Source organism: Orbicella franksi, chromosome 3 (assembly GCF_964199315.1).
Source record: "Orbicella franksi chromosome 3, jaOrbFran1.1, whole genome shotgun sequence".
In the NCBI taxonomy this organism is placed as follows: domain Eukaryota; kingdom Metazoa; phylum Cnidaria; class Anthozoa; order Scleractinia; family Merulinidae; genus Orbicella; species Orbicella franksi.
Genome location: NC_138147.1, coordinates 17,102,859 through 17,120,459, shown reverse-complemented (window position 1 = coordinate 17,120,459; position 17,601 = coordinate 17,102,859). Strand labels below are relative to the sequence as shown.

Sequence of the window (17,601 nt, the reverse complement as noted above, 5' to 3'; positions counted from 1 at the left end):
TTGTGTTGTCTGATGCTTTTGCGTAAAACGTACAAGGACAAGAAATAACAAATAGCATGGTCTAGTCCTGAGAGGCGCCGTTGCCTCATGGTTAGTGCGCTCGTCTCCGGGTCGACTGAGCTGTCTGGGTTCGAGCCCAGGCCGGGGACTTGGCGTTATGTTCCTGGGAAGACATGTTACTCTCACAGTGCCTCTCTCCACCTGGGTGTATAAATGGCTACCGGCGAACTTAACGCTGGGGGTAACCCTGCGATGGACTAGTATCCCATCAAGGGGGAGGGGGGGTCGAAATACTCCTAGTCGCTTCATGCTACGGAAACCGGGATAAGCTCCGGCCTGATGGGCCACTCGGCTCGTATGTAGACTTTACCTTTATGGTCTAGTCCTAGGCACCAAGTCGCCTGTTGATTTACAAAAAAGCGTTCAAACTAAGACCGTTGAATTACTGAAGAGGCTTTTCCTGAATGCGTCGTTGAAACGTCTGAGTGAGGCCATACGCGCCGTAATCGTGAAGAAGAATGTTCAATGTCAAAACTTTCCCGGAATGCCACAGCATGATTTTTCTAAAGGTTGCTTCTTAAGAATTTACTTTGAATTTAGATATCTCAGTGGCGTGAATCAAGCACCCATATTCACTGGTATGGATCCCATTTTCACTATGTGGCTAGATTATGTGCCTTAATTTGCGACATGAAAGTACTGAACATGAAATAATACAACCGGTGACGTCACAAGTTAGATGGCCATCAAACAGCCGACTTCAAAGTTTAAAAACGCGGTTTTCACGCACCGTCCACAAACAAGACTCCGACAAAATTAAACAGTGTTTGTAAGTAAGGTCTAAATTTCATAACTTATCAAGAAAATATCCGTGATAGGAAAATTTCGTCTCAGTAGCACTTAAATTCCCAACAAGAAATATTGCCCGTTTGAATTTCCTAGATACGCAAGTGATGAATTAAGTCGGGCTAATTTTACCAAGGGTATATTATACTCATCTTTTACCTAGACTAACAGTTTTTCAATCAAACTGGAAGGCAATCTCATCGGCAATCTCATCGTAAGCTTTATCGAAGCTTACGATAAAGTTTAAACTTAAAAGTTTAAGCTTTAATTAGCATTAGCTTACCTTTGTCCGAGTTAATTGTCTTCAAAGGTCAACAAAGCGCCTCTTCATTCCGTTTCGACCTGCAAACAAAGGGAAGCAAGTTAGTTTATATTTCAAATCAATTAATATCACTTTTTCAAGCAGTAAGATAAAGAACAAACCTTCAAAAATATGTACAGCAACCTCTATTTTCTTCTATTTCTTGCCCACCTGCAAAAACTACACTCGCAAAGGATCACTGGGAGAAACCGTCCCGGAGGGTAGGGGAGTTGGGAGAGTGGAGAGGGAGGAAGGAGAATATGTCCCCAAAAAAAGAGAATCCACATCCCAGCATTTTCCGTGAATTTTATTATTGTAAGTAGGCTAAAGAGGAAAGAAAATACCAATATTTGGCTGTTATAGATGAATCCCAGTAACTTACGTACAACAAAGGCTGACTCGTCCCCAGTCGTCTTCATATAACACACGGCAGTGCGCGACGTGGACGAGCAGGGGATGATGTCTCCCTCCTTCATTTTCTCCCTACCCATCTCACCTTGCGCTCCCTTTCTCGGCACCCATCTCTCCCTGCGCTGTATTTCTCCTGTATGAAGAGGACTGGGGGCAAGTCAGCAACAAAGGGACAGTATAGATATACAAGTATTGGCAAGAACTTCATGCTAACATGCATATAGAGCACTTAATGTTTATATATGGTATATCCTAGTATGGCAAAAAGATCAACTCACACTTCCATACATTTGTGTTCACTGACATTCACATTAATGCAGTCACCTTCACTTTTATGCACTCACCTTCACTTGTATTCACTCACCTCCACTTCTATTCACTCGCGTTCATTTCTATTCACTCGCCTTCACTTGTATGCACTCACCTTCACTTGTATTCACTCACCTTCACTTGTACGCTCCCACCTTCACTTTTATTCACTCACCTTCACTTCTATTCACTCGCGTTCACTTCTATTCACTCGCCTTCACTTGTATGCACTCACCTTCACTTGTACGCACTCACCTTCACTTGTATTCACTCACCTTCACTTGTATTCACTCGCCTTCATTTGTATTCAATCGCCTTCACTTGTATGCACTCAACTTCACTTGTATTCACTCACTTTAAATTGTATGCACTCACCTTCACTTGTATGCTCGCACCTCCACTTGTATGCACGCACCTTCACTTGTATGCACTCACCTTCACTTGTATGCACTCGCCTTCACTTGTATGCACCCACCTTCACTTGTATATGCACTCGCCTTCACTTGTATGCACTCGCCTTCACTTGTATTCACTCACTTTAAATTGTATACACTCACCTTCACTTATGTGCACGCACCTTCACTTGTATGCACTCACCTTCACGTGTATGCACTCACTTATGAAGGACTGTTGTTGACGGTCTTATTGATAATGATTGAAAAGTAGCTTCTTCTAATAAACATAGCCAATTTAAGACTAGAGTGCCAAAACCATACCCTTTTTAAGAACAAAATAGCCAAAATCGATATCCCGTTCATGACCAAAACGGGGTCGCACATACCTATATAGCCCATTTAAGGGTGTACCCCCGCCCCCTTCTTCTTGCGATGATGGCAGTAGTAGAAAGGGGCCGCGTGTGCGAGATAACCAATCTTTTGTACTTTACTTTGACACGCACCCATTTTTCATTGAACAAGAGACTTCCATTGTTACCAGACTAGAGCACAACCCGCAAACGGATAAGAAATAGGAAATGCCTCGCGATAAAACAACATTATGCTATCGGTTATCGGCATAATGTTTGTTTTTTATATACACTGTATTAGCTTCCACTAGGAATTAATTCCAGTCCAATACCTCTATCAGATATGACTCACCCGTAAAGTGATAAGATGAAAGAGGCAAATGCTTATTTATAATGTTTTCTCTCATCCTAAGGCATAAACAACTTCAAAAGTATGGCCAAATTAAAAGGATTTACAGCTACACGTATTACCTTTCGGTCTGGTCGCGTAAGCTTGAAGCTTTAAAATCCGAGAGCATTAATTAAAATAGCTGTATATGGCACCACAGCTTCGAATAGCTTCCAATCTGCTACTAGGGAGGGAGGTTTTTCCCCATTATCGCAACTTCAAGATTTCATGCTAAATCTCTTAAGAAATACACACGCTTTTCCAGACGGCTTTTTACTAAAAAGAGAAAAAAATCCACAAGAAAAGGGGGCCCCAGGCACCGAGCACTCCCCTTCCCCTCGGGCTACTCCCCCGCTTTGCCAAATTTTCCCAGCTAAGTGAGTCCAAATGAGAAGAAAAACTGACTTTATAACTAGATTTTGTTATAACCCTAGCAGCACGATTTTGTGAAGTTTCTCAATTAATGGATTATTCATACCACCCCAAACTGGGCAGCAAAAGTAAAAATGTGGCTCACTCAAAGGGAATTATTTATAAGTGAAGGTGAGTGTATACAAGTGAAGGTGAGTGAATACAAGTGAAGGTGAGTGCGTACAAGTGAAGGTGAGTGAATACAAGTGAAGGTGAGTGCGTACAAGTGAAGGTGAGTGCATACAAGTGAAGGTGAGTGCGTACACGTGAAGGAGAGTGCATACAAGTGAAAGTGAGAGTGTACAAGTGAAGGAATGTGCGTACAATTGAAGGTGAGTGTATACAAGTGAAGGCGAGTGACTACAAGTGAATGTGAGTGAATGCAAGTGAAAGTGAATGCATACAAGTGAAGGTGAGTTAATAAAAGTGAAAATGAGAGCTTACAAGTGAAGTTGAGTACATACACGTGAAGGTGAGTGCTTACAAGTGAAGCCGAGTGCATACAAGTGAAGATGAATGCGTACAAGTGAAGAAAAGTGCGTACAAGCAAAGGTGAGTGAAGACAAGAGAAGGTGAGTGCATACAAGTGAAAGTGACTGCGTACAATTGAAGGTGAGTGCATACAAATGAAGGTGACTGAATACAAGTGAAGGTGATCGAGTGCCGTACAAATGAAGATAAGTGCGTAAAAGTGAAGGTGAGTGCATACGAGTGAAGGAAAGTGCGTAGAAGTGAAGGTGAGTGCATACAAGTGAAGGAAAGTGCGTACAAGTGAAGTTGAGTGCATACAAGTGAAGGTGAGTGCATACAAGTGAAGGAAAGTGCGTAGAAGTGAGGGTGATTGTGTGTAAGTAAAGGTGAGTGCATGTAAATGAAGATGAATGCGTACAAGTGAAGGTGAGTGCATACAAGTGAATGTGAGTGCGTACAAGTGAATGTGAGTGCGTACAAGTGAAGGTGAGTGCGTACAAGTGAAGGTGAGTGCGTAGAAGGGAAGGAAAGTGCGTACAAGTGAGGGAGAGTGTATACAAGTGAAGGTGAGTGCATGCAAGTGAAGAAAAGTGCGTACAAGTGAGGGAGAGTGCATACAAGTGAAGGTGAGTGCATGCAAGTGAAGGAAAGTGCGTACAGGTGTAGGTGAGTGCATACAAGTGAAGGAGAGTTCATACGAGTGAAGGAAAGTGCGTACAGGTGTAGGTGACTGCATACAAGTGAAGGAGAATGCATACAAGTGAAGAAAAGTGCGTACAGGTGTAGGTGAGTGCATACAGGTGAAAGAAAGTGCGTACAAGTGAAGGTGAGTGCATACAAGTGAAGGTGAGTGCATACAAGTGAAGGAAAGTGCGTACAAGTGAGGATGAGTGAATACATGTGAACAAAAGTTAAGGAGAGTGAATAAATGTGAAGGCGAATGCATAAAGGTAAGGTAAAGGTCAATGAATACAAATGTATGGAAGTGTAGGTGAGTTGATCATTCTGCCATATTAGGATATACCATATATGGTATAAACATAAAGTGCTCTATATGCATGCTAGCATGAAGTATATACCCAAGTAGGCAAGTCTTTGTTCACAAGCACTCCGTTCAGTTCAAGCTACAAATCTGTCAACTCTGAATAATGAACGGGCGTGGCATGACAAGAGTGGCTGACGACAGTTTCCAGCTGTTATCGGCACTTTTACTTCGACGGATCATTACTTCTCTTTTGCAAGCAACGCTACAATAATAGCATTAAACTAATGCCCAAACATTTGTCAAAAAAGATATGAAAATTTTCGTTACATTAAGTGACCATGACAACCGTATGACTTGATGAAAACACCCTTACAGTTAGATTTTGGTGCTTATAGTTCAAAAATGAGTTCACAAGAAAGGTTGCAAGCCCTAAAAGCTAAAATAAAGGGTGTTTTTAAGGGTTATACTGCTGCTTTGATAAACATTTGTTACAAATATGACCATGACTTGCTCGTCAGTGATTGGACATTTGTCATTTATTTGATGCCATCAACTGAAAGAATGCTAGGTTTTATCCATCAAAAGATGAAGTGCTGAAAAATGCTGAAAACCTTTGACGTATGAGACTTTCTGTGTGACGTGAGAAACCCAAAGTTTTATTAAAAAGTCAACTTAAAAACGCGCTTCTTTCTCAATATTTCCGTTTTCTACTGTTAACACTGATTTAGACTAGTATTAGAATCTGTAATGAATAAAAACAATCTGGAATGAAAAAGTATTACTCTTTTACGAAACTACTCGACATCGACAACATTTTCAGGGGAAAATCTCACAAAGTTTCTGATTGTTAACTTATCAGAATGACTGGAAGCTACAAGCACAAAAAGGGCGAACCCTAGGGCACATTTTGTAACTTTTCCTGTTCCAAACTTCTTATAGGGAGAAGCCTTGGGAATACAATTGGTTTAAGTGGCTTTGGATCCCTCCTGAAGATTTTTGTTCAACTTTCCCAAAAGCTGTATCTTATCACATAGCTCATCAAGTTTTGCACACATTGCAGACCTATAATATTTATTGCTTGAGCAAGGTCTGCAATGCGTGTAAATGGCTATGAAAAGGTTTCAACATAAGAAATGTTCCAGTGGTTACAGTTTTTCAGACAGACACTTTTTACCCTTTAGTCTTGCATGCAGTGATGGGAATATCCCTTTGCAGGAACCCCACCGCACCCAACCCGGGGGTAACTTCCATATAAAAAAGACGAAGGTGCTTAGCGCACCTTTGAGGCATAAAAAATGGTTTTGGTACCTCTTAGGATGTCCAGCCTCAAAATGTCCACAGTGGGAGCTTTTACGGTACCTTTTATGGTACTGGGCTGAAAAATATGACACGAAAAAATGTGTTGTTTTAGAATTGGTACTTCTTGGGGGGTGAAAAGCATTTCAAGCCACGCCCACAAAACAGGTTCTTAGAACCTCTTACGGGTTCTTTTTGAAATTTCCAATGATCACCCCCGACCCTTTTATATGGAAGTCCCCCTGGGACCCTTCACTCCTTCCCCTTATGTAGATGTTTCATGAAAAATGTGAGTTACCACTATTAGGCTGAGCATTTAATCAAGTTTACTTCAACCATTTGATTTTCAGTTACAAAATACTAAACGATTAAATCCTGCTATAAATATTATGTACGTTGACATGCCTGTCAGCATTAAATAGAGAATCTCAACTTCTCAAAGTGTGTATAAACTGCAGCCATATGGGCTACAAGTGAGAACTATCCTTCCTCCTTTCTACTGGAAATCGTCCTGTCTTATTAATATTTCATTTGATGACTTGGGGGTAAAGCACAATGAAAGAGCCCTCTTTCCAGAGCCCCTCACCTATCCAACCCACTGAGGGGGTGTCATTCAAACCACATTAACGCTTATAGATTTCCAAAGTAAATAAGAGCTATAGTCCACATCAGCAAGTGTTTTATGCTCCTTTACAAGAAGGCAATGAAACAGCAGAGTGTTTGAGGTGGAAAACACAACATGGTGGTGTCATCCATCCACAACCCTTTAGCTCTTGGAGCAGACAAGTGTGGGCTGTAAATACACGATGAGCAAATAATCAAACAGTGATGAACACAATCCTGATGATGTGAAGATATTTGGCCACTTTTCCCAATGGTCACAAATATTGTGTTAAGAAGCATCGCACTCCATTTACGAACAGAATTCTTTTAACAAAAACACACACAGGTCCTAGCTAATCCCTACAGATATTCTCTTGTACTTTAAATGGCACCTCATTGACATCTGGATGCTGTATTTTAGCTGTAGAAGATTACAGCTGTTGCACCAAAACATCCATTTTCGTCCGAGCTTGAGCTCGAGCTAGTTAGTAATGACAATTTTTTATTATCTTTTTTAATTGTTATGCCTGACTACAATGATTCACCTTCTGACAGGATAAGAAATAAGTTTTGTATTGGCTTTCCTTGAATACGATTTAGAAAAGAAGAACAGTAATTGCATACAAAAATTTTCATTTTCAAAATTGTGTGAGATTTTCTGAATGCATTTATAAATTTGTATTAAATACAAAAAGCACTTTTACAAAAAGTAATCTATTGTAAGAAGAGTTGATAATTTATTTGTCAGACAGCACCAATTCTGCCTGTTCTTCGGATTCATTTCCGGCCTCTGTTTGAACCAATGCATTCTGTCCTTTCTGAACCATGTCACTTGGTTTGGAGAGGAGAACTACTTCAGGAATACCACGAAAATCTCCAGGAACCTGCAGATAGACATAAATTGAACTGTAACATTTGCATTTCTTCATGTCTTCAGTTAAAGTTAGAAAAGAAAAAGTTCCACCTTGTGTCAAGTAAGCTAGAAAGCAGAGAGTGCAGTGAAAGGTATTTTTTTAAGCTTTGAATTAATGTTACTTTTTGACATTTTTTTCTTGTGAAACATGACTTGCTAAAGCCATGAGTGACAACAAGCTTTCATACCATTTGCAAAACAAGAGTGGAGCTTTTGTTCTGATATAAATTATTTCTCTAGCTGTCCCTCTTATCACATTAAAAATTATGACCTGCCTTGTGTGAAATAACAACTATTATCAAATGATTATTACACTTATTTGTAATTACCGGTATTTATTGTCCAGTATCTTAAGAGTGCAGAGACTACAGAGAGTTATACAGCTCCTTTGCACATATTGCAGGCCTATAATACTTAATGCTTCAGCCAGCTCTGCAATGTGTGTAAATGGCTATGTTTCAACATTAGAAAATATTCATATTATTACAGTTGTCAGACAGTCACTTACTTCCCAAAACTCTCCATCATCATAGAGTGCTTCTTCTCTCAAAGGATCAAAAAATGGCCGCTTTACTATAATACCTAAGGAAATGAATCACATGAGCTCTCTAAGAACAAGGTTCATTGTAATGGTGACCACATTCAAAATTATTCATTCAATGAGAACCAATGTTCATATGAATCATATTATTCAGCGCCTTAACTAAAAACACTGGAGACCTTCCAGAGTTTCTTGCATCAGTTTTTCAAAGTCAGAGTATTTTACCATAGATGTTTCATTTTAAATGAAGTTGGTGACACCAGTTTTTTCTTGCATTTCAGACACAAGAAACCCGTTATCTGACTGGAACAAAAGTTTGCAAAAATTCTGTGTGCATTACAGTGACGATACTCAAACTGTGAACACTTGATATTTTTTTGCACATTTTTATTGCATTGTACTGTATATAGGTTTATGTGTGTCAATAAAGAATGTATTTTCACACAAAAAAAAATTCTTAAGTCATAAAAAAAGGTACAAAAAAAGGTCAAGTATCATGACAGTTCAAGTGTCTTTACTGTAAAACATTTCCACGCGAATGTCTTTAAATTGTAGTTCTGTGAATTTGAAGGTCCCTCGAGACAATTTCCCCTAGTTGATGACTGTCTTAATTCTCATCAACTGCTGCTTGATGAAGTATTGAGAATGTAGCATTAATTTAGGTATTGATCACCCTAGAACTAGCTTACCAGTTAAGACTCCACCTAATATTGCCACTACTAATGTAACTGCTAAAGCAGCAAACTGGAAACCTGCTTGTTGCCCTGCACTCCATCCCAGGCCATCCACAGCATCTGGGTCAAATTCGACCAACTCAAAGTACTGGGTACTATTGACAACAGGTGCCCTTGCTGGAAATATCTGGTACAGACTGAAAGAAAGAAAAATACAAAAACAGTAAGCTTATGATTGTGTTACAAGAGGTAAGTTTGACAAGTTACCATAACCAATACCCAATACTTATTTGCACACATTTACATCCAAAAATTCAAAACAAGATTAAGGTAAACCAGGATAGGCATAAAATTTGAGATCAAAAAAAGTTGGCAAGCATTTATAGTTTGGACAATGCCAAACTGTTTCCTAAAAAAGCAGTGAAAAGGGCTATGAAATGACAGAAAAAATATCTTGGTTAATATTTTTTTAATTCCCTGCAGAATAGCAATAAATCAAATCACTTTATTCAAGTGTCATGATATTTTTGCACTACTGTGCAAATTGGGTCACTATATTGAGAAAAAAAATATTTTAAACCCAGTTGAACCTCCCATAAGCAACCACCCAAAATGTCAAGTCTAGTTAGTCGCTTATGGAAGGTGGTTGCTTTAAAGACTTTAGACCATATTGAATCAATCATGCTGAGACTTATCCCATGCACCAATGCCAATGCAATGTTTTATTCTTATGAAAAGTCAATTTCAAATAAAAAATCTGATTCTTCCCATTGAGAAATTTCCGTTTCTTGTACTACCCAGGAATACAATAATATTAAAACACCTTATTATCCAATTTCCTCTCTATTATCTGTCAAGTGGTCACTTACAGGAGGTTAAAAACAAAAGAAAATTTCAAACTTTTAGTTTTAAAAGTGGTTGTGGTTGCTTACAAGAGGTGGTTGCTTACAAGAGGTTCCACATATAGTGATTTGTCTGGGAACCTTTCAGTATTTTGGAAAACTGGTCACTGAGGAGAGGTGGTTGCTTACAAAAGAGGTTTGACTGTAGAAATAAGAAATTATTTGTTAAAATCCCAACTGGTTAAAGCCTGACCAGTAGGCTATTTACGATGCACGGAGGAGTTGAATCCATGACCACCAAACACAGATCACTCTAGTGCAGGGAGGAGGATTTGAACCCAGAATTACAATCTCTTGCTCTACCCATTAGGCCAAGCCACCTGTTTAAATGATTGGATCTCAGACAACCAAGGCCCTACGTAAGACGTAAGTGAACTTGAAACCCATTGTATCTCGAGTTTAACACACTAAACCTCTACATCATGGCATGTTCTTACAATCTTCTCAAAGTGATGATTACCTTGTCTTGTACTTTTCATAGCTGGCAAGACTTGCAGAGATACTTCCTGCAATTGCTCCAAGGATCCCAGGGATTCCATGCAGGCTATTTACACCACATGTGTCATGAACTCGAAGCTTCCTTATCAACCAAGGCTGTAAAGAGGTTTACTTACTGATGAGATGGATACAAGGAGTTTAATTTATCCAGCAATAAATAATGCATTATATACAGTCAAACTCTTTTTAGTTACCCTTTCTGCTTAATAATTAAAGCACAGGACTGCTTAAAAGCATGGGACTGCTTTAAGCAGTGTTTTACCTGAAAATGAAAACTTAAATCTACATTCAAGGCCACTGGCCCAAAAGGCTAGGAGAATTTCTGCTCTACATGGATGTGATGCAAGTCCCAGCATAAAACTTGCCAGTGCCAGTTTATACATCTGGTTGGAGAGAGGCATTGTGAGAGTAAAGTGCCTTGCCTAAGACCACAGCGCAATGTCCCAGACAAGGGCTGGAAACTGACCACTTGATCTACGGTGCAGCAATTAGGCAACTGGCAACCACACCTCACATAGGTAATAACAGGGGCAGACTTAGAGGGGGGAAGGGGTGAACCAAAAAATAAAAAAAAACTAAAATAAGATTGTGAATATTATGGCAGAAATAAAGGCAAACACTCTGGACAGGTAGCTCATTGTAGTAACGTTTACTTTGCCGCGTTGCTAGTATTTCTGGTGTAACAGGTTTTAGTTTGGTTCAAATTGCAACATTTTGGGGGTATGCCACATTGATTCTGCAACCCCAAGGTACAAGCCACCCCCCTTGAAAAATCCTGGATCGCTCCTGAAGAATAGTAGATTATCATGCTTATTCATAAGGTGAATACAAATACCTTACAAAAAATCATTATTGAAACACAAAGACTGCAAATATGGTGCCTTCTTTTCTACTACAAACTATCAGAGATTACAACTTCTGTATTGTACCTGGACATACTTGAAGCTGGTGGTACTCATAGCTCCACTTACAAACCCAATCAGGGCTGCACCCCATGGCTGAATTATCATGGGTGCAATTGTACCCACTGCCACACCCCCTGCTAGGCTTGCATTTTGGAGATGAACCTGTGAAGATAGAGTAAAGGGTAAATTACTTTAGTTAACACTTTAAATATATTAATGTTACAGAGAGCCTTGACAGAGTCTCAAATTTTACAGCATAAATGTATGACAGTCACACTTCAAAAAAAAAGGTTTATCTCTTGATTCTTGGATTCTACTAATCTATATTCTGACCTGTGTTTCTACAACAAATGTAATGTGAGAAACAAGGGCAAGCCTGTTAGTACCCACCATGCTGAGTTTTGAGCCCTTTGTCATGAGGGATGAAAATGCACAGGCCGTTACGCAACTTGTTATGATCGCGTAGTATGTGTTCACAATGGCTCTGTTTCTTGACACTCCCTCAACAAGCACAGCATTAAAACTTGGCCAGCACACCCATAAGACAATTGTTCCTTGGCAGAAATTGCAAAATTTCATTAATAATTCAAAAGGAATGGATCTAATGAAATGCACTATTCAAGCCACATGAATATATGGTAAACTCCCATACAGAACACACATTCTGTAACTTTAATACAGAATTAGAATTAATATGTGAAATTAAAATACAGAATGGGACCAGTTGATTAAATTGTTTTATTTCATTTAATTGCTTACTCAAGGGAGGTGCTTAACTGAGGGGCAGGGGGGGCGCTTTGTTAATTTTTCTCAAATCGTGGCGAGACATAATCATTTTTAAATACATCATCTGCACGTAAACAACAACATAAGCTGTTTATCTACATAAAAAGCTGATCCTAAAGTTTAACTCGCAGCACCGTTAGTATTTGTAATTTTTTTTAACTTAACATGTTCTCAAACTGAAACAAGAAATTGTGGGATGCAACTTAGAAAAAAAGAACTGATGTTTCCCGTATTGTAAAGATGTAAATTACTAAAGACTGTATAAGAAAGGCCAGACAAAAGTGAAACTATACATCCTTTGTTGTCTAATTACCTGTCCACAAAATGGGGGGAGGGGAGGGGGCACTTATTTGAGGGCTGGGGGGATGGTTGTTTTAAATTTTGGCTGATAGGAGGGGCACTTATTAAAAGGGGCCACTTATTCGAGGCAGGGCACTAATTTGAGGATACACAGTAATTAACTCACCTAGTGTTGCAAAAAGGTCAGAGGTATATCTTGAAGTCTCTTTATCATGAGCCACAATTTTGCGAGTGTACAAAACCCGTGACACCCCCAAACCAAAGAAGGCACCAAATGTATGAACATATATAGAGCTACCAGCATCCATCACATGGAAAAATTTGGTGCCGATTGCTCTGTTAACTGAGTAAAGAACCACTTCAATAAACGATATAACAAGTAGTTGATGATGGCTTGTTTTACCAAGCAAAGCTCCAAAGGTGATTGTCACAGCGACTGCAGCTAAGTCTCCCTTGATCATACTAAAAAAAACAATTACAAAAAGATAACGTAACACAACACAATGATCACTGATGTTTTTTTTATTAAACATTTCTTAATGTAATTAATTAAGGATCCACCCTAAAGTAGTAAATACCAAATAAAATTCTGCATCCTGACATTTTTTCAATTTCCAGCTCCCTCAGGTTCAAATAATCCAGAACCCTCCTCCAACCAAGAGAGTTGGAAACAAAGTACAAAAACATCAGTTCCCAACTGGAGTCAACCTCATGACTGCTTTATAGTCAGATCATGCCATGGTCTGATCATTCCACTGAAAAGTCAGATCACTCCACAAAAAAGTAAGATCATTCCATAGATCCTATTCATAAATGGCTGCCAATTAAAAATTCTTCTGTAATAAAATTAGCCCAACTAACCTCGCTTTTGAGTTGATAATTCAAAAGAATTTTTACTCTCAAACGAGGTTGATTGGGCTTATTTAAATGTATACAAAAGAATTTTAAATTGGCAGCCATTTATGAATAGGGTCTATAGTATGGTCAGATCACTCCGCTTATGGAGAGTCAAGATTACATTCTTACTCAGTGAAAATTAATATGTAAATGGCGTTTTGACTGATCATGTTAAAAACATAGATTCAATCTATTTTGTTGACAATTTATTACCCTGAATAATTGTGTGAGCAGCACTTGGCCATGTTTGCAGCAAAATCAACACAATTGATAAAGTATATTATGTTCTATCAATCATTATTCTGATTTATCATGTGAGTAGTGCTCAGAAACTACACTCAAATCACATTCATGGAGTGTTCAAACTATTAACTATTTTGAAGAATTTTCATCTAACTATTTACAAATGGAGTGCTCTGATTTTTTTTTAGAACAATTTCATCATCATCATTTATTTGCCACCATAAAATAAAGTATATACAAGTAAAACAGTCTTGATAAGGACAATGAGACCTCTGACAAACCACCAGGCAAAAGCTATGGCCACCTTTAGCTTTATGTATACAGCATGACCAATTCGGCATTATGTTGTTAAAAAAATTTAACCGTCTTAAGTTTTTTCATCTGTTCTTAGAATGATCTGACAGGTTCCGATACCCCATGATGTTAGGCTTCTGTAACCAGGTGTGATGTCAGTGTTTGCAAACATTTCCCAAAGTCAGTAATCTAGAGTCCCAGGCTGCACTGAGTGAACTTGAGACAAAGCACGTAAAAATAAGCATCCAGCTAGAGTATGTATGTATGTATGCTTAATTCCCCATTCCCCATTGGGGTTTTTCAGGTCCAATGTAAACAAACTGATAAATAAACATTCAAATAAATATAACTAGGTTAAGAATCCCAACTGGCAGGAGGCAGACCAGTTGGCTATTTTCAAGCGCAGCCCAGAAGTTGAATGCAGGGCTACCAAGAACAACATCAGCTAGCAGTCAGAACGGGATTTAAACCCGGTACCTACGGATTTCAAATCCGGTGCTCTAAACCACTCGGCCATGCTGCCTCCACTTGGCCACACTGCCTCCACCTCATGACCTTCTGTACCCAGGTACAGGAGTGTTTAAAACACAAAAATGATGGTGAAATGATGAATGGCACCACAGGCAACAGTCGTCCTGTCAGAGTCAATATCTGTAGGGGTTATCACTTACTATTATTGAAAACTGACCACTGTCGAGTCAGTGATGTTAAGGTAGCCTAGTGCTATTTAGGCAAACTGGATCACCATTTAGGCTAACTGTAGTACTATTTTGTTATACATGTATATGGGCAGGTACAGGCGTGTTTAAAACACAAAAGTCAAGGCAAAATGATGAAATGGCGTACAAGTAAGAGTCATCCCGTCAGAATCACTGTCTGCAGTTGGGTTAACCCTCACTGTTATTGAGAGCCATCCACTGTCGAGTCAGTGATATTAAAGTAACCCAAGTGCTATTTAGGCTAACTGGACCACTATTTAGGCTGACCACGTGCCATTTCATCATTTTGCCATTTCGTGTTTGATGTCAACGTCTGAAAACATGAGCAGGAGCAGGAACAGCCCTTCTCGTTCTCCCAGGTCAATAATCTAGAACTCTGAGCCCAAAAAAAAACACAAAGTACAAAAATTTAGCTTCCAAATGGAGCCAATCCTGAAACCTTCTTTACCCCAGGTACAATGTTTGTTTGATGTCAGTGTTTGGAAACAGTTTTATCAGAACACAGCTTATACGCAGGAGCAGCCCTTCTTGTTCCCCAAGGTCAATAATCTAGAACCCAAAACCCAAACGGAATGGGTTTGAGACAAAGTACAAAAAATTAGCACCCAGCTGGAGTCGATCCCAAGACCTTCTGTACCAAAGTACAATGCTTGTTTGATGAACAAGTATTATCAGAGTACAGCTTGTATGCAACAGCATTCCTTGCCACTCTCCAAGGTCAATGATCTAGAACCCCCACTGAGTGGGTTTGAGATGAAGTACAAAAAAATTCACATGTACGATGTTTGTATCATGTCAAAGTATAACTTTTGTATGTGATATGATGGTCCTTCCCCCTCCCTCAAGGTCAAATAATCAAGGGTCCCCTACCGAGAGCATTTGAGACAAACAATTTTTAATAGTTGAAAGGTACACAAGATCACCTTATCTCGAGAAAATTATATAGGCTTACCTTTGTAATCCGAGAGGAATTTTGTTGTGTTTCATTTCAAAAAATCCTTGCATAATCGTGGACCATTCGATAACCAGAGCGGAAATAAGAAAATTATATCCCAAGGAACTAAATCCATATTTCTTCAGAAATGTCAGAAGAAGGCCAAACCCGATAAAAAGCATGAAATGGAGTCCTTCGAACACTGAAATAAAACACAAACAGTCTTTCATTGAAAGATAAAGAAAAATAAATGGTGAATACCTTATTTACGCTAAATAAAGATTAAGTTAATAACGCTTGATTGTTTTGTATGCAAGTGACAAATCTTTCCTTTGTTAGTAAGACTATGAGACATAATCGTGACGGAAACTGAAAATATTGGACCTTCAACAAACTCGGCAATCGGTATCGCTTACCAGAATAGTTGCTCTCGATCTTTATCTCATGTTCGGCCTGTTCTGGCAGTCCTGTAAGGAGATCGTCGCTGTAGCCCACAAAAACTACGAACAAAATTATCAGCAATCCTTGAAGAAGAAGTAACAGGCCGGCAAATTTTCCTGTGCCTACGCTTTGATCTGCCATTCCCGCCTTCTCTTCGGGCTAACAAAAACTTCTGAACAGCTCTACTTGTTGTACAAGATATCGCTCCATGGGGAATAATCTAATTTCACACTCGCTCGATTATTTCTCTTCCTGACGAAGGACCAGCGGTAATACATGACAAAGGTACTTCAGCAAGCACGAGCCAGCCTCGAGCCGAGTCACCTCGAGTCACGAGAGCGCCGTTACGCATACAGTACGGTGGGGAATGGGGTATCTAATAGGGTATTTTTTTGGTAGAATACTCAATACAATTAAGATATCAAATCTCTACAGCATATGCTGTCCGCAACCCGCCCCTCCCCCGCTCCCCCACCAACTGCCCCGTTTGAGTGTGCCAACTGCTTTGCAGTCAGTTAGGGAATTAAATATTGTGATTGTGAGTGAGTATCATGAGATCGAGTTGACAATGATGTTTTTCTCTTCGTTGTCAACAGCCCACTTCGAAGCGAACCAAGAAGAAGGAGAAAAAAAATAATCATGCCATTCGTCTGTCACTTTATAAGCATACAATGGTTTCTTTCTTACTGTAATCGATGGAATGTTCCACTGACTTTTTCACAGGAGAAAATTATAGGAAAGAGAAATCGGACAATCTGCCGGAACACGTCGTTCTGTTCCGTTTCGAAAGCTAACTCATAGGGCAATCTACAACTTCGAAACAGATTTCCGGAAATTTGATTAATCCATGTGACTTTCATCCGAAATGGGCCAAATGATAATCTTCGCGGGAGGGGGGGGGTTGAGGGGGGAGAATTTTACTCAAAATTGTTTTCCCCATGCTGTGCACTTGGCCGATCTCAAAATTACGGGCTGACCTTCTCCGTGAATTTTTCTTGAACTCGAACTTGAACATAATTGCTTCCATCACTTTTACTACAATATAGATTTCTTGTAGATATTTGTTTCAGTTACAAGCACATTTCTGGCTCTTTTCCCAAGAGATTCCCGCCAAACTGAACGGCACAAAACTTCATTTGAAGATGGAAACTAACTCCCCCTGTCATTTTGAGGCCAATAGCTTAGTTGGACATGCGCACAAGGCAAATTTATACCCCTTCAAGCTTTTCTTATTTTCTTTTGCCTTTTGTTCTCTTATTTTCTCTTTCCTTCTTTTGTGTTATTTTAATCGGCCTTTTAGTTGCCTTTGTTTTTCTCGGAAACGTCAAGGAATATGGTCATTGAGTCTGATTAGAGACGAAAACTTTGTACGTTTTTTATGTCTATCTCTTTTATAATTCGTGCTGTTATACTCTTTTAGGCAGCACTTAAAGGTTTTTGTTCTCCGTTTATCATCAGCTGATGATCAATTTAATCTCCTTATAAGAGAGCTTTAAGGTGATGGTGTTACATGTGACTAGTATAAGCACCACTCTCCTTGAAAGCCTGTTTTAGCCGGTTTGAGAGTCAATGTGTCATTCACTATTGAAAATAAACCGCGAAAATGCAACTAAATCTGCTTCATTTGAGTGGAATAAACTCTGAAAACTGACAGTGAGAAATAGATTTTAATTGCTCGCAACAACTCTTCTAGAAAGCGCGACCTTGCGAACTAGGTATTCGATTAAGCAAGATAACAAGTGAAAAACAAAGCTGAAAACCGCAATACAAAAATGACCAAAAAAGGCA

The 17,601-nt window shown here is 39.2% G+C and overlaps 2 protein-coding genes across 3 annotated transcripts in view; one reads left to right on the top strand and one right to left on the bottom strand.

Annotated features, from left to right (window-relative positions):
• Nucleotides 1-17,601, top strand: part of LOC145481582 (TP53-regulated inhibitor of apoptosis 1-like) — a 137,451-nt gene that overhangs the window by 26,759 nt on the left and 93,091 nt on the right. The window lies entirely within an intron of this gene.
• On the bottom strand, nt 1,156-16,275 carry LOC145481570 (ammonium transporter Rh type B-like). 2 transcript variants are annotated; one of them, XR_014048659.1, is made up of 10 exons: nt 15,789-16,275; nt 15,391-15,574; nt 12,452-12,747; nt 11,590-11,753; nt 11,224-11,361; nt 10,257-10,390; nt 8,910-9,091; nt 8,188-8,261; nt 6,147-7,650; nt 1,156-1,188 (listed from the first exon to the last, which is right to left on the bottom strand). XR_014048659.1 is itself a non-coding variant. In XM_081460075.1 (9 exons), exons 1-9 carry the CDS (start codon nt 15,952-15,954, stop codon nt 7,504-7,506), a joined length of 1,485 nt encoding a protein of 494 aa, XP_081316201.1. In that variant the 5' UTR covers nt 15,955-16,275; the 3' UTR covers nt 5,485-7,503. The 2 variants fall into 2 exon arrangements, 1 of the variants encoding a protein (XP_081316201.1); XM_081460075.1 differs by lacking the exon at nt 1,156-1,188 and having other exon boundaries at nt 5,485-7,650.

Coding starts and splice junctions, on each gene's coding strand:
- LOC145481570 (XM_081460075.1), bottom strand. CDS start 15,954: ATGGCAGATCAAAGCGTAGGCACAGGAAAATTTGCCGGCCTGTTACTT. Junction 8,262..8,909: donor ATTAGGTGGAGTCTTAACTG/GTAAGCTAGTTC, acceptor TCATTTCCTTAG/GTATTATAGTAAAGCGGCCA. Junction 7,651..8,187: donor ATGATGGAGAGTTTTGGGAA/GTAAGTGACTGT, acceptor GTCTATCTGCAG/GTTCCTGGAGATTTTCGTGG.